Genomic DNA, 19,778 nt, shown 5'->3' with positions numbered 1-19,778 from the left:
TCAGTTTTCATGATCACAGAAAAATCAAAGAAGTTCATCACATCTATAAAACATTTGTACAGATTTGAATTTTACAAAATTTAAGTAAAAGAATGCTTACATAGGGCATAATACACACAAAAATACATTTTTGGTTTTAGCACAAAGAATTTGAGACGCTAATAATATCAAGAATAATTGGGTTTACGACAATTACATCGAATTTCACCATCACTTCCAGTAAGAGGATTAATATTACCCATCTTAATCATACCCTTAACAAAATCATCAAAGAATTTGCCTTGGTCTACTGCGTATATCAGGACTAGTGAATCCGCCTTGTTTTGATTAAATAGTTGTTGATCAGAATGAAGCAATCCCTTTTGAACCACTAAATTCTGATAATATTTGTTGTCGAAAACAAACGGTGTTTGGATGTCTAAGGGTTCAAGTGCATCGTCGTTGCCCATCTTAGGACATATTTGTTGGAGTGATGTAGCCAAGGTGGTGTCGATGTTTGAGTCATTTTCGATATGTGCTCGGAAATTTGTGCACCTTGCGAATCCTACCGTGTGAGCACCTGCAGTACATCCAGTTGTATATGAGCATGGTACAACTAAAGTAAAACAAATCGAGCTTATGTGTATTTTTTCTGAGCTTTTTTAAAATTATATTTTTATTGTGTAAATGGATAAAATCAGATACTATCTAATAAAGCTCGTATTCTTTAAAATAGAACTCGGATTCTTTATTACAAAGCTCAGATTTTACACCGGTCTGGTATAATCCATAAATTGCGGTAAGTCACACTCGTAAATATGATTTCCAAGCTTTTATGTTCTCAATTGTTTTTTTTCTTTCAAATAAAACATGGAAAAAAATTGCAAAGCACACAATAAAGGGGACGGGGCGAAGGCGTACCTGAAAGAGCAACCATATCATTGAATGATAGACCTTGGGCAGCAAAGCTAGATGTGAGATTGTTAAGATTGAAGAATGGTGCTGGAATTAACATATTGGCACCGACTCGATTCGCCGTAACTGAATCTCTTCTTCCCAATCTGACTTCCCATGTTGGACCCCCATACTGCAATTTACAATATATACTTAATCTTGGTTTAAAAACTCGTCATCCTTTTGAATAATTTCGATGAAAATCTATTTTGTGATATTGGTTATCAAAAATTATTTAGAAGATTATTTCGAACTTACATGAACTACAGCGTCACGAGCAATAATGGCAAGAGTATCAGCACATGAGACTATTCCGGGGCAAGCATACTCTAAATTGGCCTTGATTTGATCTACCACTTCAAAACCTCTTGCTGAATTGTTGTTATTGGGAGCAGCTTGCTTCTCACTTTGTATAGTCGCGCTATTATCCAACAGAATCGATCCATCGCAACCCTAATTTGCATTTACCAAATAACAAAATTACGAATATGATAGAATAAACCACACGTATTTTAATCACAAAATATTATTTCATTTAATTCTCTCATTAAAATACTACACATATATTTGAGTGTAACGTTTGTGAACTTACATTGACAAAGCAATCATGGAAATGAACTCGAAGTAAGGAAGCACCAACACGAGCCTCGTTCGCGATAGCTTCTTCAAGTCCTTGTTTGACAATACTTAGAGCTTGTGGGCAAGTATTTGAGTAATAATTAGGATCAAGATTGGCATCAACATTTAGAAAGAGGCCAAGGAAAGTAATCACTAGTAGAAAATAGACCTTTGAACAAGCCATAATAGTACAATACAATTTTTTTCTTGACTACAAATTTCTCAAAGTTCTTATTTGTTTTTTTTTATGATATAATTGTTCAAGGTTTTTGGTGCATGCTTTATAAACATTAAAACATGACCAATTCAAGTCAACTAGGTTGAACACGCTTTAGTTTAACAAAAGTAATATCTCTAGGCTATTAACTATTTAACTATGTGTCCTAACAAAAAGTCTCATTATAGACGGCACATATCCGTCTATAACTAAATACGGGTCAAATACAATATCACATTCTTAATAGGACAAGCAACAAGTGGGGTTGTGGGGGCCAAAAATGTCACCACTTTCAAGCTATTTGACCCGTCTTTAGCTATAGACGGATATATCTGTCTATAGCAAGACTAGTTGGTGTCCTAATACAGTACGTCTTGCGTAAGACGGCAATATCCGTCTTATACTTAAGACGGGTTAAATACTACCACATAGTGGTTATAAAGACAACTTTTGGGATATTCTAAGCAATTTGTCATATGATTTGGTATGTATTTGAACCGTCTTATGCTTAAGTGTGCTAATCAATTAGGTTGTCAACATTTTCTTACATTCAACTCCCATGCATTCTAGTAAAATATTAATTAATTTGTATATATTATATTGGCTACTTGAGCTGCTTTTGAATGTTTCTTACTTATACTTGTTCAATGATAATTTCCTTCAAATTAAATGCATTCCTTTGTTGGCTTGTTGCTATCACCTTAAATGTGACTAAAATGGCCTTAGTGACATTCTAACACATCAAGAAATTAATATAATTATTGCAATATTTTATTTTGCAACAACTGGTGTATCAAAAGGTGAGTGGAGTGGCACACATAATGGGACACAAAAATGGGACAGTGAATCCTTACTGCTTTAATTATTTAGTCCTTGCTTTTATCTAGCTATAATTTATGTAATTGTGTAAATTAGTCATAAACTCATAATGGTGATGGAACTACAAATGATTTCTTTGCCAATATCACGGACTATTTCAATGCATGTCGAAACCCCGGTTACTTTAGTCCTACGTTAGTTGGAACCCTTGGAAAAAGTCTAATTTAACATTATTTGTTTCTAGCTATTTGTCATTTAATTATACTAAGTAGCAGGTATCCTTCTACGTCATGGTCAAATTTATAAAATAAATTCACATCACATAATAATATAATACTCCCTTCGATTCGTTATAATGTTCCCCTTTGTCTTTGGCACGATACTTAAGGAATATTATTAAAAATGAATAAAGGACATTGGTGGGGTTGGTGGTAGGAGAGGGAGATGAATTATTTGAAGTTAAATAAGAAGTTGTGGGGCCAAAACATTAAGAAAAGTAATAAAATAAGAGTAAAAGAGTTGTGTGGGGTTTGGTGATAGGAGAGAAGGATGAATAAAATAAGAGGAAAAGGGAACATTACTTGAATAATCCGTTTCGGGAAAGAGAGAACATTATAGCGAATAGGAGGGAGTATAAAACATAAATTGTGTTGGGAGTGCTTTTCTTCCCTTTGATTTTAGTTAAAAAAATAAATTGAGTGTCTCATCATGTAATTCCTTCTGGGTAGTCGGCGTTGTCGATCTGAGCATAAGCATTCGGATTTAGGCTTGGGCCTGTTGGATCATGGGACGATCTCCTTGTGGGCCTCACTAAGGTATTGGGTCAAAAATTCGTATGCCATCAGTAAACAATTGAGACACTCAAAATAGAATAGGTAAACAAATAACCAAGACGGAGAAAGTAAAATGGGACAGTTAATTTTAAAATCAGGTACAAAATTAAAGAGACATAATGTGACACGATCAACACTAATAAAAAAGATCACTAGAAAAACTTAAAAATATGAAAGAGTGATCTCTCAAAAATTTAACCTTCCTTCTCAAACTTCACTCAAACTTTGTGTTGTTATGTACGAGTATTGAATGATTAAATTTGAATAATACGAAGTAGAAAATGAAACTTCAGTACATCTCAAATGTTAGTATGTTACTAGTTTGGATTACATAGCTTGCATCTTTCAGTCAACGCAAACATTTTTTTTGCAGCAGTAAAAGTAATACTTTCTTTTATCCAGATCAAAGCTAACATAGACCCACTTTTTTGTGAGGAGAAAAGTAGGTTCATATTACCTTTGGTCTGGATGGGAAAGAGTAGTTTACACACAGCCCACAGGGTATGGCTCATAAGGCATACTATTTTCTTTTTTTTAAAGGGACATAAGGAATACTTTTTTTTTTTTTGACATAATGTTTACATACTAGGAGCATTATTTTTTTTATTATTTTTTTTTTTGAAGGGACATAAGGAATAATATGGGTATATCTTAGAAATTTGAGAAGTTGAGCATTTTTTGAGACTTCGAAGAAAAGGAAGAGTTGAAGATTATGAAGGGCTTAAATCCTTCAGTAGCACAAAGGATTGTAATCCAAAACTTTGTTTTGAAGAAAGTATATCTTTCTTTGATGCTAACCAACCACCTATATTTGATGAAGAATATGAAGGCTGGATTGATAAACTGAATTTCTGATTTTTAACATCAAAAATTCAAAACCACTAAATTGTCAACCAAAGAACCAAATTAATGTGATTGAGATGAAGATGTGATATTTTATCCTGTCTTGTAATTAAATGGAGAATACTGAATCTCATGTATAAAACCGTGACCGTCTCATACAGGATTCGCTAATTCTAATATTATCACAAACAAGAGCTCAAAGTGGCTCATAACTTCCAGCAATTTGGAAACCTGAATCCTTTTCTCCCTACCCTCCAAGCCTTGGAACGTCTTCAATGGCGGATAGAGGGTTAAAGGGAAGTTAATTTATCTAACAAAATTCTTGGTAAGTTCAGAGCATCTCCAATGGTTGAGTAAAAGGACTTGCTTGCAAATTCATAAAATTTCAAGCTAGTTGCTCAACCATTGGAGAGCTTCACATGAACTAGCTTAATTTGAGCAACTAGCTCCATGGAGCTAGTAGCTCAAATGGACCCACAAAGTGATATATGCCAATTAAATAAATGTATTTGAGTTCATTTAAGCAACAATTCTTATAGCTTAACCATTGGAGGAGTTTGTAGCTTAAAAGTGTTATAGCTCAAAAAGGTGATGTGGAAAGTTAAGCTAGTTGAGTTGTTGCTTACCATTGTGGATGCTCTCAGTAAAGTGTCAAAGTGTGAAAAAGTCTACAGCAAAATAGGATAATATTCGTCAGTCCTCGCCGACTTTCTTCAAGCTTGCCATGTAAGTTAAATAGATTGTCCACAAGTACGCGAAAGAGCTGTTTGCCAATGGCTGCCCAATCCCACAAAAATATAACTTCATTAGCCGCAAGTATTATCCACAACACACCTCACTTCTTAGAAGCCAAGTCGATAATTTTCACTCTAAACATGGTATTAATCAACGCTATGACATCGTCTGATTGTTTTATAACAGTATTAAAAGCTCTATTGTTGAGGTAGTATCGAACCATTTTGCATTAATGGTGCAGTGACCGAGATTAAAGAGTAAACACACTACAGACGGTATTTAATGCCCTCTCCATCCTATTTGTGTTATCCCTTTGACTGACTTCGACGGGTATGCTCTTAAACGAGATAAAGTCTACAATTGTATCTCTAGAGATTAATAGTCAAAGCAGACCATCAAACAAAAGGGAAAGGGTCCTAGTGTTTCCCACTTCCAGAAGTAAATAAAATCTGTGAATTTTCGAAACATAGAAACTTAAGGTCGCAAATCAAATAGAGTTAGTTACCTGTAGATGGACAGGGATAAATCTGAATGTCAGGAAATCACACATTGGCCAATACATAAGACCATTCTTCAACGTCGGGAGAAGATCTCTCTTCAATCTAGCAACAATGTCCTCCTTTGTTTCACCTTACACGATACACCAAAACAACAACGTAAGCACCTTGACAACAAAAGGATTGACAAAATGAACTTGAAGCTAGGTTACTTCTATGTGTTGACACAATGTTTCTTACATCACGAGCACGACACAAAGATGCTTTCTTTTAGGCCAAGAACATGAAATTTATCACAAAACAGAACACTCCTAAGAGTAGAAAGCCAGAGAGTCATAACATTAACTGCTTTTCAGAATCATTTTCTTCTTGCCAAATATTAAACGCAAAAACATTTCCCCAGAAAACAAACCTTCTTCAGTGCAACCCTTTTATTCATACCAGTCAGAATATTACCCAGAAATCTTGTTTCTGGTGCCTTGTTATAACTTTTAGAGCTTTTTTATACACAAAATACAGACAATGATTTTATTGTCAGGCACCAAAATAAGGTAAAATGCTAGTAGAATAAAAGAATGTTTTCCGGTGTATGTGTAATATGTTTATGCCAACATACCATCTAAATGTTAACAAGCTAGATAAGAAACATTAATCACCATCCAGTATCAATAATGCAAAATAAGCAACATTCCAGGATTGTATAAGAATAAAATTAAATTCAGACTTTGGAGACTTCTCCTGAAACTGTTAACAGATTGATCTACCGAATAAATAAAAGGAAACTTTGATGAATATAGCTAAAGCATGATTAGATTTAGTTTACCTTGAAGAGCAGCGTTGTATGAGAAGAAAATTGTATTCATAATAGGCCCATAGATAACTTGTCCCGTGAAAATCTTCTTCAAAGTTGTGAATACATCGCGGCCAGGTAAAACCCTTGAGAGATTATTGAACCAGACATGTTGAGATGGTCCCATAATAAACAAACCATATGCAGCAATACGCAGTGTACGGATCATGTCGTATGATTCAGATTGTGAAAGAGTGAGAATCTGCTACCAAAACCTTAGGTAATATTATGAAAAACACCAACATTTTCAATAGATATTAGATACTAGAACAAGATTGCATAGAAATGCAAGTCATTATACTTTAACCTTCTCAGTTCTCTCAAAAGTCCATTTAGAGAAATCACATTCAACTCAAGCTTTTCCTGAACCAGGAATGAGCCTTGTTCAATCAGATTTATTTCTCTCTATAATTGAGTAGCTACATAGTTTGTAGAGATTCTTCGAGTCAGTAAGTTGTATTATTAACCCCTTAACAGACTAACAGTCGGTCAATTTGAGAGATTGAATCAAAATGCCTTTTTTTATCAAGTGAGTGACAGATTTGAAGAACGGTTAAGTTCATACCCCCTCCCCCTTTTATATAAAGTCCTAGATCATATAAATAATCAAGTCTCGTATTTACTGAAGACTTGATTGCCTAACATAGTCCAGTTTCCTCTACGGAACAGAACAAGCAATACCACTTGAAGTTACCGATGATAAACGTACAATTATAAGTTGTTCTCATGTTATGCAGCGAAATGAACAGATCTTATTTACTGAGCTAGGATTAGGATCATCTTTTGGCTTTTACAGACTTCAATTTAGCAACCAAGAACACCAAATGTTAGAAACAGTGGAGTTAGGGGTGGCTAGCAGGGGCGCTCGCCCCCACAAGAGAATTAAAATTTCGAACTTTTTAGTTGCAATTTCCGAATTTTTTTCGATTTTACCTTGTAACACATTAACTGTTCGCCTTCGCTGAAACTTTTTACCCTCGCTAAGTTCAAATCTTGGGTCCGCCACTAGTCAGAAACCAGTTACACTTGATCTCATAAACAAATTTTTCTTTCTAGTCACAAATAATTAAGCATTTGATCTTATTGATCTCCATACAGTGTCATCAAAATTCATAACCAAGGAATCATGGATCAAAAGTTGTAAGTTTTGCACCCATATACGAGCCTCTTAAAGGAGATGAAGTCGTCCACCCCACCTACCCTCACACGACACACAAATGTAATGGCCCCACAAAAGGAAGAAATAACACAAAGAACAACAGGTAACTCTATGTTGTACCCTGCAAAGGACAACAAACTCCATGTTGCACCCCTGCCTTTTTTATATTCTACGTGTTGCTGCCCTGAACTTCGTACTTACTCGCCATCATGTCTTCTCTTCATTACCTTCTTCCCTCCCCCAGACCCAACAACCCTCCTTCAACCTCCATTTTCACCCATTAACGTCGTGTCACCCTCCTCTATGAGAAGCATCATAAACTATCTTGTACAAGTGCAAACTACTACAGTATTAAAACCTCTGAGGATGCATGAAATGATAACGAAGATCAGGAATTGATAGGCAAGTTCATGGGTATACAAAGATCAGGAATTGGCTGGGTTAATTGGGTAAATCAAATACTCCCATAAACCCGGTCATTTGTTGCCCTTTTCCATTTTTGGGTATCTCCGTCAATTGTTGTCCTTTCTATTTTAAGAATGAACTTGATAAGCAATTTGATCATATACACTCAATTTATTCCACTTGTCATTTACGGAGTAGTTATTAGCCCCCTCGATTTTCCTTGGTCTTTGTGCCAAAACCAAAGGACGGTTCCCCCTTTTGTTTTTTATCTTCCCTTTTTTATTCGCATTTTGAGGCGTGCGTTCACCCATGGACGGTTCGAAAGGATGATTCATGTCAGCCGACCCCAAATCATTTTGGGATTAAGGCTCTGATGTTGTTGTTGTTGTTGTTGTTGTTGTTGTTGTTTGTGCCAAAACCAAAGGACAACAATTGACCGGGACGGAGGGAACAATCAACGAGGTCGTGGTATAGACTAATGTATAGAGTTCATGGGTATACAAATTGTTATTGTATTAATCTGGCAGCTGGTCTTACTTGTGACGGAAACTATTCGTCACAAGCTAAAGACGGATAGTGTCCCTCTCACAATAAGGCAAGTGGGAGGGCAAGTAGGGGGGAAATGGAGCACCCCATGAATAGTGCAACTTGCATATTGTGAGAGGGGCACTATCCGTCTTCAGCTTGTGACGAATAGTGCCCATCTTCAATGAGATTTTGCGTTAATTTGGATGCCCGTCTTCAATGAGAATTTCAAAAGGCAAGGAATACGACCTAGAAAACCGAAAAACTAGGGGTATAGCTAGCGTAGAAATTCCCAAGAAGAAATAATTACCCTGAGAATCAATTATAACAGCAACAACGATTATCTAATTCATAAATATCGACAGAAAATAAGAGAATCAACAACAACAAAAACAATAATTGTAAATTTGATACAAGGAAAAGAATAACCTGAGAAGAAACATCAGCAGCGCCGAAAATTAAGGAAGAAGAAATGCTTTTGGTGATAAATGGGCGAGTTTCGAGCATTCTCAGATACCATTTTAGAAATCCATTCTTAGAACCATTAGACGAAGAAGAAGAAGTTGAGTAAGAATGTCGAAAGTAAAATTGTTTGGAATTACAGATTTTGTTTTTCAGATGGGAATTAAGGAAACTGTATGCTCTATATTGTTGTTGTTGAGGTCTGAGAAGCGGGATTCTATTGAAAATAGGAATTCCGCCATTGTTAGAGGAATGAAATAGAGAGAATGCTCTCATGTTTCTTGCAACAGAAATTGCCATGTCTGTGGGCTCTGCATCTTTCCCTCAACAAACTGCTTTTGTTCTTTTTTTTTCTTTTTTTTTTATTTGAGCATATATTTATATTTTTTTGAGCTTATTATCTTGAATTTTATTTATTTTTGAGCATATGTATATTTTTTTGAGCTTATTAAAAATTTATAAGTTAAATTTTATTTTATTTTCCATCAAAACTCAAATTTTACTAAATTTATATGTAATGTTTTTGAGTTTATTGTACTTTTTTTAGAACTTAATGTTTAAGTAAATAAACTTTATCATAAAACTCATAATTTTTACGGTAATGATAAATACAGCCCTAAAGAACTAAATTACTTCCCAAAATGAAATTAAATTAGGAATTTAAGACACAATTACGCGTAAATTGATGTCATTAATGCTTGATTTAAGGTTTTCATTTTTTTTTGGCACTTTAAATACAGCCCTAGGGCTGTATTTATCATTTTCCTAATTATTTTTAAAACAAAACTTAAAAATTTTATTATAATGCTCAGAAACTATAGAATTGATGGTAATCGGGTTAGATACGAATTACGATTAGCAGATGGTAATATATGGAGTTTTGAGTTTTGACCGGAGTATGACCCGTAAATCGAATTAACCCCAAACTAATATGACCCGATCGGAATCTTTATTCTTACAAACTAACTATTATCCCTAAAGAACTTGATAATAACATACCTTAATTGCCTTACCTAGAATTACCCGATTCACCCCGATCTGACCTAAAATAACCTAGGTTGAACTGAACTAACCTGACCCAAATCTAACCCGGTTCATCTATTTATTAGGTGTAGTTTTAACCTAATTTCATTTCAACTCCATTTCACTCATTTAATTCCAATGCATCCCGTAAAAATGTTATCAAGTTTTGGATCCCAACTCGTTGACACACCGACACGTTTGCTAGGTCTACAAACTACATCGATACAACAACAACAACATCAGAGCCTTAATCCCAAAATGATTTGGGGTCGGCTGACATGAATCATCCTTTAGAACCGTCCATAGGTGAACGCACACCTCAAAAAGCGAATAGAAAAGGGAAAATGAAAAACAAAAGGGAGAACGAAAATGTAATGGAAAGTCAAGGTAAACTTACAGGTTTTAAAATCGAATTTCAGATTTCTTTTATAAAAACTTAAAATTTAAATCGAGAGAAAAAATTAAAACAATTTTAAAAACCGAAATAGAATCAGGGATCCGGAATGCCTTAAAAGTAAACCAAGTAAAATATACAAGAAAGTGGTCGGTAAAAAAATGTAATAAAGGAGAGAAGAACAAATAATTTAATTTTTTTTAAATTAAATAAAAACACTAAATATGTCCAAAAAGTATCAAATACTAAAAATCATCATGTATCATTTCCCTCCATTGTGCCCTCTCCGTCACCATACTCTCCTCAAGCCCCAGAAATCTCATATCGTGCTCTATCACTCTCTGCAAACTACATCGATATTTTTTTATTTTACTTTTGGTGTGGAATTAATGTAAAACAAGTGAAAGTGATGAAACTACTCCCATGTGTTAAAAAAAAAAAAAAAAAAAAAAAAAAAAAAAAAAAAAAAAAGCATCTTTAATACAAGGAATTATGATGAAAATTGAATTTTAGAATAGTGGTACTAAAACATAATCCAATTTGTGTATGGGGTTTGTTTCCTACGTAGTATTGTATGAGACTTGAATGATCAAAAAGGTCAGAAAGAGGCTCTGTCCAGAACTGCCTTGTTAATCCTGGATTTAAACTCAGTGACCGGCATTGTCCCTAGTTCTCCTCCAAATCTCGACCTAACAGTCACAGATTGCGTCTCCACCTCTCTGGGTCCCACAACCGCCATTAATGGAATTTTCTGCTTCTCTGAGTTTCGGATGAGTTTCGGCAGACGCTCACCATGGCAAACTTCAGCACGAACGCCATTTGCCTTGAGTTCTTCCACCACCTCATTGCAGTATTCAAGCTGCAGAATTTATGACGTCGGTTAGTGATATCTTTTCCGTGTGTGAAGTTACCTTTACTCCTTTTGTCCCAATCATATGTTCACCTATTTTATTTTTTGGGAGGGGTATTTTAATTAAAGGTAAACAAATGATTGGAAGTTGGAACAGAGGGAGTAATAGAAAGTCGTTCATCATAACTCCTGAAGTGACGACTCAAAAACAGAGAAAAAGAAAAATTAACAGTAATTCAGTCACCAAACACTGGTGACGGTAATGCTACGAAGAAAACCGACAAGGACAAGTAAAGAAAAAGTTCTACGATCTGCCCTCGGACCTCTCCATGAGTATGTGGTATTTATACACATGACTAGTTTAAGACAAAAAATCTGGCAAGATAAAAACTAAGAAACCTCAAACAAGAAATTTGCTAGTATTAGATAGAACCTAGTCTAGAATAATTATCTCAAAACAGCTTCTCTTACAGAAGCTCCTACTTTCACTTAGGTGTTAAGTCCTTTTATTACCCAACACCAACGCTATATTTTTTTTTCTATCCACCGTCTCAAATCTTCTTGCAATCCCTAAACTAAAAGGACTTTAAAATACATTTAACTCATAATTCTTCCTTCCAGCTTCCATAAGATAGCGTTTGGCATGGTATTCAGTATCAGTTTCAGATGACCGAATCGGTCATTGGAGCATAATCTAGTTGCACCTCAGATGGTGGTACTGGTAAGCCTGTAATCTTCAAAACCTTAACAAAGCAATCGTAATACGGTTTCAAGACCTAGGTTTAATACCTTCGTGTTTGCGGACATGGAATTGTATTCATATGATTTCAACTTCCTGAAATCATGGTTGGATACACTCAAGTACTCAACTACCTTTCTCCCTTCACTTTTTCAACCCCTCAACCAAAAAAAGAAAAAATCTTCCCACCGCTTCTCCCACTACTGTAGTTGAACTCAGACAACAGTCAGCCTAAATGAAGAAAGAAGAGAAGAAGGAAATGTAGGAGATCATGAAGTCGGACGATGGTTGGAGGAGGGATCCAGCGGTCAGTCTGGTCACACCATCGGACGACCTAGGATATGGAGGCATCATGGGAGAGTGTAGGAACTAGGAAGTGGTGGCCACGTGTTACTGAAATTGTGGGAGAGGTCAGTGGAGGGAGGATGACGACGAAGCCGGGGGTAGTCTTGGAGAGGCAGCAGTGTGGTAGTAGGGGAGGCCGGGAGGGAGTAGTTGAGACTGTCCAAGGTTTTTAAGGCAAGTATTTTGAAGAAGGTGGGAGAGCAGGCGGGAACATAAAGCAAGAACGGTCTGCTTGAATGACGCCTAAAGGGCACACTTAGAGGGAAGGATAAGGGACTGAGAGTGATGTCTGGAAAGGAGGATTGTTCCGTCATGGGTTAGGGTGCTGGGTAGGGAGATGGACTGCACCGTGGTAGCTGCTTCGGGGAAGAGGGGGAAAGGGAAAAGGAGACAGATTAATTGGGCAATGAACTCAAATGACATGGGAGTGGGCACAACTTAAGAAAAATGAGTTTTTAGATCCATTTGGAATTGAATGGAAACTTTGGGCCAAATCCAATTCCCTTTTTTTTTTGAATTTCCAGACACCAGATACAGCCTATTCTGGAATTTACTCACGAAACTTAGTTTCCAGACACACAATAAAACAGTATGCAGACCAAATCAATCACATAACAATGAATTTGTGCTCAATTAATTGTTGCACAGGACCCTATTATAATCTGCAAACAAGGACTCACCTGTGTGTCAGTTACAGGCAGGACACGAGCTTGTACAGGTGACAACCACAATGGAAAGTCCCCAGCATAATGCTCTATGAGAACTCCGAAAAACCTTTCCAAAGATCCAAGTACCGCTCTATGGATCATGATGGGGCGTTTCTTTTCTGAATTGGAGTCCACATATGTAATATCAAACCGCTCTGGCAAATTGAAATCAACCTGAAAAGAAGAAGGTTCTCATTTTAGTTAGTAATGCCAGGCATTAAAAGCAATTCCACTAGAACACTCCTTTTAATCAACAACAACAAAATACCCCAGTGCCTCAATGGCTCCCGCAAATTGCGGGGTAAGGGGGGGTCGGATGTACGCAGCCTTACCCTTGTGTTAGCAACACAAAGAGGCTGTTTCCGAATGACCCAAGATGAAAATTGCGTCGAGAACTGCATTGAAGGACCACTACTTCACAAGAGAAAGAAGTGTAGCCACTTTAGTGAGCCATTTTGCTTTATTCCATCATAATCCAGAACCAAAGAGTAATGAATCTTTGACTCCATTGGAAATATGGAATCAGAACACTCCTTTTAATCCTAAACAGAAAAAAGAGAGTTTTTACACAAAATGAGAGTCAAGAGACCAACAGCAGGGTTCTTTTATGTTACTGCATTAATGGCGAAAGAAGAGTTTGAAACTAACAATCAACTAATAACTTGTCACTTACCTGTATTGTTGAACACTGCCATTTTCTTCCAAGTGCATCTTCAATTTTGAGATCTATCTTTGGTCCGTAAAAGGCACCACCACCTTCATCAATCTCATATCCCCAACCTTTATCATGTAAAGCATCTTTGAGAGCAGATGTAGCTTTTTCCCATATATCATCATCTCCTACAGATTTTTCTGGCCTCGTCGATAGATTCACTTCATATTGATGGAAACCAAATTGGAGTAGTATCTGCTCCGTAAGATCTAGAACTCCCCTTATCTCGTCTTTTATTTGATCCTCTAAGCAAAATATATGTGCATCATCCTAAAACAGATTACAACATGTCAAACAAATAACTCCAGCAGCAAAAGTCCCCTTACGGAATCAGAATTTTCCACAACATTTAACAGATAAGAAAACAGTACGTAAATAACTTCAACACACGAAAAAAGAAGGGAAAAAAAAAAACAATAAAGCACGGGCCAAAATAAGAATGTTTACACACCCTTTTTTCCCGCTAGACTTATATGTTTACCTCTCCAAATTAAGTTTTCAATTAAGCGAACAAAATTTGAAAGAGAAGATAAAAGAAAAATCATGATCCACAGAAAAGTGATCACCTGTGTGAAGCCTCTAACACGGAAAAGGCCATGTAAGGCTCCAGACAACTCATATCTGTATACCGTTCCAAGCTCAGCCACTCTGATAGGAAAATCTCGATAAGAGTGCATTTTCCTTTTGTAGACCAAAATATGGTAAGGGCAGTTCATTGGTCGTAGTTGATAAAGTTCATCCTCGATATTCATTTGATCATACATATTCTCCTTGTAGAAATCAAGGTGACCGCTTATCTTCCATAGATCTGCCTTTGCCACATGAGGAGTATAGAGCAGACTGTATCCACGTTCAATGTGCAACTTTTTCCATGTATCTTCAATGATGTGCCTCACAATTGCACCCTTAGGATGCCAGAAAACAAGCCCTCCACCAGCGTCTTCCTGTGATATCACAGATAATTCACTATTTACTCCAATTTTGGAACTGAAGTATTACTTTTTTGCCAAAATCAATTTGAATACTATGTCTATTATATTGTGAAAAGTTGAAAAATGGAATGACTATTACATGATGTAATTAAAATAGCAATGTGAGTGTATGGTTCACCTATTTTACCTACATACCCTAAGGCCTAAACTATATTCAAACCCCACTTGTACACTTGTTTACAAAATATTTTTGAAATTCAAAGAATTGACGTCAGTACTATTTAAACCAACTGCTCTGAATAATTTTCACATTCAAGTATTTAACTGCCAGGTGCTCATTTTGCAGATATTAGTTGTATTAAGCGAAAGTAGCAATACACAGAACAAAATCTGGGTAAGTGGATGTGCTACAGGCCGAATATTATAATTGTGTGTGCTTCTGTGGCGCGTATGCATGTGCGTTTGTGTGTGTGTTGTGTGCACGCACGGGTATGTGTCTGTGTGTGCGAGCGCGTGGGTGGGTGTGTGGGTGCGCAGGCGGGCGGGCGTGGGTGTGAGTGGGTGTGTATGTGCCTGTGGATGTGGGTGCGCGCGTGCGTGTGGATGTGAGTGCACTCGTGCGAGTGTGTGCGAGAGCGTGTGTGTGGGCGCGCCTGTATGTGTGCGTATGGGTGCGGAAACATGATAAAACGATGCCAATGTTATGAAATTACCAGAAGATAATCCTAATTTAACTAGACCCATGCCCAAAACAGATGCGAGTACCATCACCCAAACCAACGGTTTTAGAGTCTAATTTTTCATAAATTCTTATTCTCACAAACATGAACATTAACTGTAAGGGCATTTGTCAAGAGCTTGTAACTTCAATCTTTGTTTCTCTTAAGCAGCATTCTTCTCTATCCTAGATTAATTCATCTCTCTCTAACTACAACAGATCAGCTAGTGGCGTGTGCTCGCTTACGGTTCTCAACAATTTGAACAAATTCATTCCAGCTTCCCCAAGGGCCGAAGTCCAGGTTGAACAACCTCGACATGCACAAAATGAGCTTCCACCAAAAGCCAGGATTTTGATGCATATTAATTTCATTTTCAGATAACTCGGGATCATTTGATGATATCTCAAGTTTGACTTAGGTTCACTGGTTGGTCAAGATCACACTATACCAGATAAAGTTAAATACCGAAAAAAGCCCTGCTTGATTAACCCTAATGGCCTAATTCCTATTTCCCTCTGACTAGCAAGAGAAACTAAGGATGATTGGGCATTTAGCAGTTGGCGGTTAAAGGTGGGAATAAGTCTCATCAAGTTTAGGAGTTTTCTACTCAAAGCAAGCTACCTAGCAAGAAAACGTAAAATTTAACAAGAATAAAACCATGATAATGGAATCAACATGATGATATTCAATAAGGTGCAATGTTTCAAGGACTGTCTGGATACTGTACAGCACGCAAAGATGGCACGAAGTGCTACCTGTATTGAAAACAGGTCGAGATCTTGGCCAAGACGCCTATGATCCCGGCGCAGAGCTTCCTCTTTGAAGTGAAGGTAAGCTTTCAACTGTTCTTCATTTTCCCAAGCTGTGCCATAAATCCTCTGCAACATTGGCTTAGTTACATCCCCTCTCCAGTACGCACCAGCAACGGATTCGAGCTCAAGAGCTTTCCTATTGATAGTTCCAGTAGATTCAACATGGGGTCCGGCACAAAGATCCCACCATTCATCTCCTACAAGTATAAAGAATTAGAGAAAGAAAACAACCAGCATTGAACCATTAAGCAACTGATAACACAGCCTCAAAAACAAGATCCATCTATTCTAGATTGTCAATTTTGGATTGATTGGGAAGGGAGATAGATTATGCCAAGTATTTCTCTCTTATTGATAAATTTCACTACTTTATTCACTTACTTGTTTGTTACTCTTATTTGAATTTACTCTTGCAACCAAATCAATCGAAAACCCCTTTACTTGTATTTTCTCTAAGTTTTCTTAGTTGTCTTAATTCCATATTTCCAATGGAGCCAAAGACTCATTACTCTTTGGTTATGGATTATAATGGAATAAATCAAAATGGCTCACTAAAGCGGCTACGCTTCTTTCTTTTGTGAAGTAGCGGTCCTTCGATGCAGTTCTCGACGCAATTTCCATCTTGGGTCATTCGAAAACAGCCTCTTTGTGTTGCTAACACAAGGGTAAGGCTGCGTACATCCGACCCCCCCTTACCCCGCAATTTGCGGGAGCCATTGAGGCACTGGGGTAATGTTGTTGTTGTTGTTTCTTAGTTGTCTTAATTACACATTTAAACTCAGTTAGTAGAATCATTCCTTCTCTAGGGTTCAGCCTTCTTGTCATTATACTCTTGTTTATTTGCACTAAGGATTATAAATAGTTAATTTTCACGTTTTAGATAGCGACGCTTAGGGGTGTCACTCACTCACCCATCCACATTTCCCTCCCCGTCCATTCCTCATCAACCACACTTGCTGACCAAACAAGATATTTTGTCCTCCTCCCTTTCCCCCTCCTCCTTTTCCACCAAATCCTTCCATTCAAGCAAATTAAACCCACAAATAATATATTTCCTCCGTTCAATTGAATTGTTTGTGTTCTATTTTAGGCCATTATATTTGATTGTTTACGTTTTCTAATATGGATATCTTTTGATCAATTGAATGACCCACATATCCTTCCTTATCTACTTTTGTACTTTCTGGTGTGTGGGTGCAAACCGGTGTGGGGCTGACATGATGGTATTTTGGTAAATAAGCATATGAAAAGTAGAGATACCCCACTTTCTTAATATTTGTGCAAGAAGTAAACATAAACAATTCGATGTAACAGAAAAATTACTCTTTAATTAAATTGTTCCAGATTGTACTATGAGTTGATTGCAGAAAATGATGTTACAGAAAACTGTAAAACATAAATTATGAAAAGTCTTACCGATATGATAGATTGTAATGGGCTCCTCTTTTATGCTGTTCAAAATCTCCAATTTGTAAGGTTCATTCTGCGCCATTATTCTCTTCTGTGCTTCATCTCGGGTAACTTCCTCTCTAACAAGTGGGAAATTTCGACCAATGATGCGCTCCTACAGATGACGTAAGAAATGAATTCTGTACCCTGAAACAATTATCTGATAAATACTTATACCCAACTATATCAGTTCTACTCATTAAAAGAAAGAATTGTTGACTGACCATCTCCTTCTTAATTTTCTTCAGGTCTTTGTCTGTTATAGGATCCATATCAAAGTCATAATAAAAACCATTATCAATCCATGGTCCGATTGTCACTTTGGCATTTGGGTACAACTTCTGAACAGCCATTGCCATCACATGTGCACACTGCAAATAAGCATAACAGCACAGTTACACATAATCAACAAAATAAAAGAGCTAACTTGTAAGTAATAAAAAAATATTCTCATTAGAACGCTATTCGGAATATAACACATTGTTGCATTAAAATTTAAGATTTAACTTCAAGCTGGCAAGAGAACAAAGTATAAAATATAAACCTGCGCCCTTACCCACTCATGACGGATCTCTTAAAAATTGTAGTAGAACAACAACTAGGACTCTCAGCAATAAAACGACTGAAGGAATGAGAAAACATGGAGAAGAAAAGACTTGAAAGTTAGACAACCATCAAGTTCATGTGCTAGCCCAAAAACGCAGTTCATCAAGATAGACCATATCAAATATACTATGCAATCAGTATCAGTTTACAAGATTGTCGTTATGGACTATGGAGGACAATAGGGAGGTAAAAATGTAAGCAAGAGTGCCAGGATACGCAAGTAGTTGAAATTGACAATAAAAATAAGAACCGAGCCAATTTTTGCATACACAGACAGAGTAACGCCAGTAACAACAGACATTAATAAGGCTGTGGATAGCTTGAAAGTGAACAGCAGCTTAAAATTTCACTTGGATGGCACGAAGCTAAATATAAGGAAAAGATTGTACTTCGTATTTGATAAAGAACTCCGCTTTGTATTCAAACAATCAGACAAAATCGAATAAACACGACACTCAATTCTTCATTCATCATCAGTACTCCAACCCCAATAAAGAGACTCCCACTCGCAGCGGTCAGGAGCTCAGAAGCACTCATCATTTCCTTTGCAAGTATAGAGAGGTCATTTCCAAGTGACCCATTTCGGATATTCATCTATTTTATAGACCCAATTCAAGTTTTCATCTTTTCTTCACAAAATTGAAATATCCAATAAAAATCAAATCAAGGATACAATCAAACATCTCAGCTAAAATTCCATCCAATAATAATTGCAATTTCCATCCCTCCTGACAGATGAAGAACAATGCCTCAATGCCTCAAAGGGTACATCTATGCTACGCAAAGAGGCGGTTTCTGAATGACCCGAGATGAAAATCGGCTCTAAATTTGCATTGACCAAATACTACTCCCATCATTTTTCATAATTCCTCAACAAATTAAGCAAAATAGAAAGATAAAAACAAAGAATAACGGAAAAACTCACAGTATGACGAATACGAAGGAGGGTATTAGAAGAATCATTGGTAGGAAGTTTAATCCTAAGTTGAGACAAATTAGAGACATTCAAATCATCAGTCTGAACTGTTTCAGAAGAAGCAACAGCAGTAGAAGTAGAAGTGCAGAACCCATTTCTGTGAATGTTGTTTAATGATTGAAACGAAGCAGAAAATGACAAAGGTTGTTTTTTAAAAGAAAAAGAGGGTTTATGAGAAAAGAGACGACGAGAATTGGAGAAAAGAGATAGAGTAGTAATGGTGGAAGAGGTGGACATCCTGTTGATGACAAACATGGTGAAACAGCTAATTTGTGTCCAAAAAATAAGTTTAATTGTTAGTTGATGATGTTGTTCTTGTTTTTCATCGCATGTGTGTGGTGATGAACTGGTGATACAGGAGGGTTTGAGGTGCCAGGTTTTTTCAAGCTAATCGAAAAAAAAAAAAAAAAAAAAAAAAAAAAATCCTTCTAAAACCCAAAAACATGTTTTTTTTCTTTGAAAAAAATTAAAAACCCAAAAATATGTATTTAATTTCCGAATTTCTTCCACATATTTATTTTCATTGGAAATTATGTAAATAAATAAGTGTGAGGAGGAAATTTTATTATTTAAAAATACAAAAACATGTCTTTTATTTTTCCTATTTCTTCCCTACAT

General features: G+C 36.5%; 3 protein-coding genes across 6 annotated transcripts; all 3 read right to left on the bottom strand.

Moving 5' to 3' along the window:
* Positions 1-24: 24 nt before the first annotated feature.
* LOC141596613 (peroxidase P7-like) lies at positions 25-1,835 on the bottom strand. Its single transcript, XM_074416820.1, has 4 exons — positions 1,526-1,835; positions 1,192-1,386; positions 901-1,066; positions 25-559 (listed from the first exon to the last, which is right to left on the bottom strand). Exons 1-4 carry the CDS (start codon positions 1,733-1,735, stop codon positions 168-170), a joined length of 963 nt encoding a protein of 320 aa, XP_074272921.1. The 5' UTR covers positions 1,736-1,835; the 3' UTR covers positions 25-167.
* Positions 1,537-9,242, bottom strand: LOC141596623 (protein SYM1-like). 4 transcript variants are annotated; one of them, XR_012522524.1, is made up of 5 exons: positions 8,864-9,242; positions 6,319-6,547; positions 5,504-5,628; positions 4,890-5,040; positions 1,537-1,626 (listed from the first exon to the last, which is right to left on the bottom strand). XR_012522524.1 is itself a non-coding variant. In XM_074416830.1 (4 exons), exons 1-4 carry the CDS (start codon positions 9,194-9,196, stop codon positions 4,957-4,959), a joined length of 771 nt encoding a protein of 256 aa, XP_074272931.1. In that variant the 5' UTR covers positions 9,197-9,242; the 3' UTR covers positions 4,749-4,956. The 4 variants fall into 4 exon arrangements, 1 of the variants encoding a protein (XP_074272931.1); XR_012522526.1 differs by lacking the exon at positions 1,537-1,626 and adding an exon at positions 3,181-3,397; XR_012522525.1 differs by lacking the exon at positions 1,537-1,626 and adding an exon at positions 4,388-4,584.
* Positions 9,243-10,767: 1,525 nt separating this feature from the next.
* Positions 10,768-19,556, bottom strand: LOC141596605 (threonine--tRNA ligase, chloroplastic/mitochondrial 2). The gene is made up of 8 exons (XM_074416807.1): positions 19,110-19,556; positions 17,803-17,949; positions 17,546-17,693; positions 16,073-16,326; positions 14,233-14,610; positions 13,628-13,936; positions 12,928-13,128; positions 10,768-11,172 (listed from the first exon to the last, which is right to left on the bottom strand). The coding sequence occupies exons 1-8, from the start codon at positions 19,413-19,415 to the stop codon at positions 10,912-10,914; spliced, it is 2,004 nt and encodes a 667-aa protein (XP_074272908.1). The 5' UTR covers positions 19,416-19,556; the 3' UTR covers positions 10,768-10,911.
* Between the last annotated feature and the right edge of the window lie 222 nt (positions 19,557-19,778).

The sequence above is a fragment of the Silene latifolia genome, chromosome 1 (genome assembly GCF_048544455.1).
Source record: "Silene latifolia isolate original U9 population chromosome 1, ASM4854445v1, whole genome shotgun sequence".
Classification (NCBI taxonomy): Eukaryota; Viridiplantae; Streptophyta; class Magnoliopsida; order Caryophyllales; family Caryophyllaceae; genus Silene; species Silene latifolia.
Note: the sequence above shows the minus strand (reverse complement) of the source record. Positions and strands in the feature narration are given on the sequence as shown.